Source organism: Mastomys coucha, unplaced genomic scaffold (assembly GCF_008632895.1).
Source record: "Mastomys coucha isolate ucsf_1 unplaced genomic scaffold, UCSF_Mcou_1 pScaffold3, whole genome shotgun sequence".
NCBI lineage: Eukaryota > Metazoa > Chordata > Mammalia > Rodentia > Muridae > Mastomys > Mastomys coucha.
The window spans coordinates 17,597,673-17,602,159 of NW_022196909.1; the positions used below are offsets into that span (position 1 = coordinate 17,597,673).

The 4,487-nt window shown below is 55.6% G+C and overlaps 1 protein-coding gene across 2 annotated transcripts in view; it reads left to right on the top strand.

Moving 5' to 3' along the window:
- Positions 1-354: 354 nt before the first annotated feature.
- Positions 355-4,487, top strand: part of Man1a1 (mannosidase alpha class 1A member 1) — a 177,458-nt gene continuing 173,325 nt past the window's right edge. Inside the window, exons 1-2 of one of the 2 annotated variants that reach the window (XM_031348055.1) lie at positions 355-510; positions 1,718-2,572. In XM_031348055.1, the coding sequence (XP_031203915.1) occupies positions 484-510; positions 1,718-2,572 (882 nt within the window). In that variant the 5' untranslated portion in view covers positions 355-483. Of the gene's footprint in view, positions 511-1,183; positions 1,452-1,717; positions 2,573-4,487 lie in introns of those variants that run through there. The other variant, XM_031348056.1, reaches the window with a different exon arrangement.

Sequence of the window (4,487 nt, forward strand, 5' to 3'; positions counted from 1 at the left end):
TGCTGTGGGCACTCTCCTCGAAGTTGCAAGCTGTTTTCCTCTGGCTTTAAGACAAGTAAAGGGCAAACTAAAATCATGTTTCCGGAGAAGGTTGAGGGTAAACAGAGCTGCTACAAAACAGCTTTCAGGAGTGGGAAGTCAGTCAAATTTTCCTCCGGTAACTGTTTCTTTGTGGAGCAACAGGGGATTCATAACACAGTTTGGGAATGTTTTTCTTGTCCCTTCACCCCGAGGCAGGGGGTTCCCAGTCAGGTCAAAAATGTAGATCTATGCAATATCAGCAGGGCATTCCAATCGATGTCATGGGAGGTGGAGCCAGTCTCCATGACATTCCATGAGACTGAATACTGCAAGGCTGTGTTGAAAACAATCTCTGTTGGACCAAGTCTTGCCTTCGCTGGGAGTTGTCGCATCCAAGACTTAATTTCAACAGCGTTCAATTTATTGCTTGGAGCTCTGGCAGCATAAAACTGTCTTCTTTGAATGGAAAATTTGACCAACTGCGATGAGGTAAATGAATTTCGAAAGTGGGGGAGTGTGGGGGAGTCACACAACTTTTGTCGTTGTTATTGTTGTTTCTTGTAAGGGGAAGAGGGTGTATACTAAGAGCCCCAAGCAATCCCCAAACCCCAAGTCGCCAAGGATGTAAAAGGGTGTTAGCGAGGCAGAGCAGACAGCTCAAAAGCTCTGTCGGGGAGCCTAGAGACTTTGGATTTGAGAGTTATTGGGCACCGGGGAATCCCTGTCTTGGGTAATAAAGGGTGGCTGGAGAAAAGACTTCAAAACCACTTCAAAACCTCAGCTTGCCCCGCAATCCCCTGCCTTCTCTTCGGGATCGCCAATTGCGAGTACTGGGGCGTGCTGGCGCTACCGCATTAGTCGCGGTCACTCGTGGGGGAGGGAGAATCCACCACCTTCGGAGCTCCGGCTCGAATAGGTTTAGGACCGAGTAAGCTCGGACCAACTCCGGCTTTGGTCCTCCGGGCGAGTCTTAACCCGGCTCCCGGGCTCAGCTCCAGCCCTCGGGTGCCCAGGGGAGCCGCGACCTCCCCGCCTCTGCCAGGTCCCGGCGAGGCTGCGCTTCCCGTAAACTCCCCGCCCCGCGCGGCCCCCTCCCCGCCTCGGCTCCACCCCCGCGGGACCCTGGGAGGCGTGAGATTGGCCCGGACGCGCTGTCACTCTCCGGACGCGTCACCGCCCTCGTTTCCGACCGCCAGGAGACCGGCAGTGCTATTAGTGCACCGCGGGGCCGCGGCGGAGGGCAGCACAGTGCCTGGTTCGCTTGGCACACGCCGGCAGGTCGGCGCGCTCGCTCACCTGAGCCGTGTCCCGGGGCTACAGAGCCACGGGGCTGTACGCGTGCCACCCGCCCACCGGGACGCGCTCGGAGATGGGCAGCTGGAGAAGTTGACGGAACCCCTACGCGCACGCGGCTCCCTCGCTGCCCAGAGGTGCGCCGCCCTTGCCACCGAGGTGTCTGCCGTGCTGACCCAGATGTGCGCGGGACACCCTGCCTCCGCGGCTGGAAAACTTCACCCCAAGTCCAAAGTGGGCTCCGAGGGTGGGACCCGCGGCTGGACCGCGGGGCTGCCTGCCGGGAGACGGGTCCTGCGGCTCCCGGGGCCAGGGGAGGGCGGGGACCCCACTGGAAACTTTCTCAGCACCTTCCTAACCGCGGCGTTTTTTACTGTCTCCTCTTCCTTCCCCACCCCAACAGGGGCTGCAGCCAGCGGTTTGCCGCGCGTGCTTGTTTGCCAAAGGAGCCGCCCCGGTGAGGATCGCCGGAGGGGAGCCGCTTCCAGCGGGGAGACCCGCAGCCCAGACGCGGGCTCTGGGCGGCCTGGATGCGCCAGAGCCGGCCCCGCAGCCGCTGACGGCCGGCGGCAGCGAAGTTTGGCTGCTGAGCGGCTCGGCGCCCTGCCCCTGGACAGACTGTCAGCCGGCCGCGACAACCTCCGGAGCGATGCCCGTGGGGGGCCTGTTGCCGCTCTTCAGTAGCCCCGGGAGCGGCGGCCTGGGCGGCGGCCTGGGCGGGGGGCTTGGCGGCGGGAGGAAGGGGTCTGGCCCCGCCGCCTTCCGCCTCACTGAGAAGTTCGTGCTGCTGCTGGTGTTCAGCGCCTTCATCACGCTCTGCTTCGGGGCAATCTTCTTCCTGCCTGACTCCTCCAAGCTGCTCAGCGGGGTCCTGTTCCACTCCAACCCTGCCTTGCAGCCGCCGGCGGAGCACAAGCCCGGGCTCGGGGCGCGTGCCGAGGATGCTGCCGAGGGGAGAGTCAGGCACCGCGAGGAAGGCGTGCCTGGGGACCCTGGAGCTGGACTAGAGGACAACTTAGCCAGGATCCGCGAAAACCACGAGCGGGCTCTCAGGGAAGCCAAGGAGACCCTGCAGAAGCTGCCGGAGGAGATCCAAAGAGACATTCTGCTGGAGAAGGAGAAGGTGGCCCAGGACCAGCTACGTGACAAGGATCTGTTTGGGGGCTTGCCCAAGGTGGACTTCCTGCCCCCCATTGGGATAGAGAACCGGGAGCCCGCCGACGCCACCATCCGCGAGAAGAGGGCAAAGATCAAAGAGGTGAGTGAGTAAACCCTGCCAGAAATCCCACTCACGCTGCTGTTTTCAGGGAGGTTTGATAAACGATTGGAACTTAGGGCTTCAGCGTTGTCATACGAAGGGGAGGGAGGTCTCCGTTTCCACCAGCGTGCCAAAGCCTGCACGTTTTCCTGGTACTACCTTAGAATAAGTGGCCAGTTAGGATCTGAGGATGAATCCCGTTGAACTTGCGTGCTGTGGTAAGCTTAAGCTCCCAGAGGCAGGGGTGAGTGAATACAATGGTCAGGTAATAACGCTGCCTTCTCCTCCCTGGCTGCAGTTAGTCTAAGCTGCAAACAGTCGCTGTGCAGCTACTGAGCTCTTTGGGAAGGCTTGCCGGTGGTTTGAAATTGAAGCTGACTGTAAACACAGGGCATCAATCACACATGATATAAAGGTTATAACAGTGAGCCAACGCGACCCAGTGCTCAGTCATGTGGCCTCTCCTGCCAGGTGTGTGTGTGTAACAGGCTGTAAACTTGAAACTTGAGACCTCCTGTCATGGGCCACATACAGTCTTTTACTGATTTAAAACACGTCACTCACTCACACACACACACACACACACACACAGACTCAGGTCTACTTTGTACTGTATTTCTAGAACATTGTCTGAGGGGCGGGGGATGTTCTCTGTGATGCAACAGGTCACCCCTTCACAGCAGCTCAGTGACAAAGTTAATCTAGAGCAAACATGGACTTTGGTAAATCCTGTGTAATTTCTTTCTGGTTATTTTTACTCATAACATGTGATTGGTTTCTGCAAGCTTAAAGGCGATGGAACCCTAGAAAAATCCTTTCAGGCTGTCATTTCAAAGGCGAAACTCAGGGATTACAGCTCAGGAAGCCCATAGTGACCAAGTGGAGACCTGAAGGAAAACGCAGAGGCTTCCCAGTCACCAGGCTCTGGGGACACATGTCCTTCCAGGGTGCTTTTTCAGTGTTTCCCTGGGAATCCAGCCCCGAAGAACCATGATAAAGCATGGTATCCCAGCTCTGGATCCATCTTCTAAAATCCATTATAAATGGATGTAGGATTTTTGTGAAGACCTTGTTTTACTTTGGGCTCCATTCTCAGGAAAGAGTTGTGATGGCATTGTGAGGGAGTAATCAGAATGTGGAGGCTCTGAAGGGATTGAAAGTGGCTACAGGATGGAGGCAGGTCGGTTGCCATAGGAGGTGCGTCAGACCAGATGAGATCGGGTAAGGTGTCACTTGAGCAACTTCAAGTGGCCTTGGGTCCCTCTCAGTCTCCTCTGAGATGAGCCTTTCAGCCTCCAGGCTCCTGGCTCTGGTTGATCATGCCTCGTACTTCCTGCCTTGCAGAGACATAAGTAGAGGCACAGGTTCTGCCCTCGTGAGCTGCTTTCTCGGACAGCTTTTTCCTCTCTGTGAAATCCCAACAGTTCCTACCTTTCTGAGAGAATGGGTCACACTTCTGCTTCTTCCAAAGCATCTCTCCACCCTTACCTCTTAGACTCCTTAATCAGTAGGGACCATTAGAAAATTTGCCCCCAACTGATCAGCATCTGCTGCTGTTGCTGGTTGAAGAGAGTAATCCATGAATGTCATCTTCACAATTCATAGGAGTGGGTAGGTATCTGTGGCCGTCGGAAGAAGGGATTGTAAACCCTAAAGCTTGAGTTAATGACTGAAAGTGGGTTGCAGATGGGACACCACGCCTGATGGTAGCCCACTGAGAGCCACATTTTAACAGTCTGTATAACTGCCGGCTAGGAGACCTTCCTTATCTATGGCTGTAAATTAAAGGAACTTAACTTACCACGTAAAGGAAATTTATGTAGCATCTGGCATGGGGTTCCAACATCTTAGAACCTAGTTCGAACTGCCCAGTTTTGTGTAAAACCTTAGAACTAAACATGTTTTTTTTTTTTTT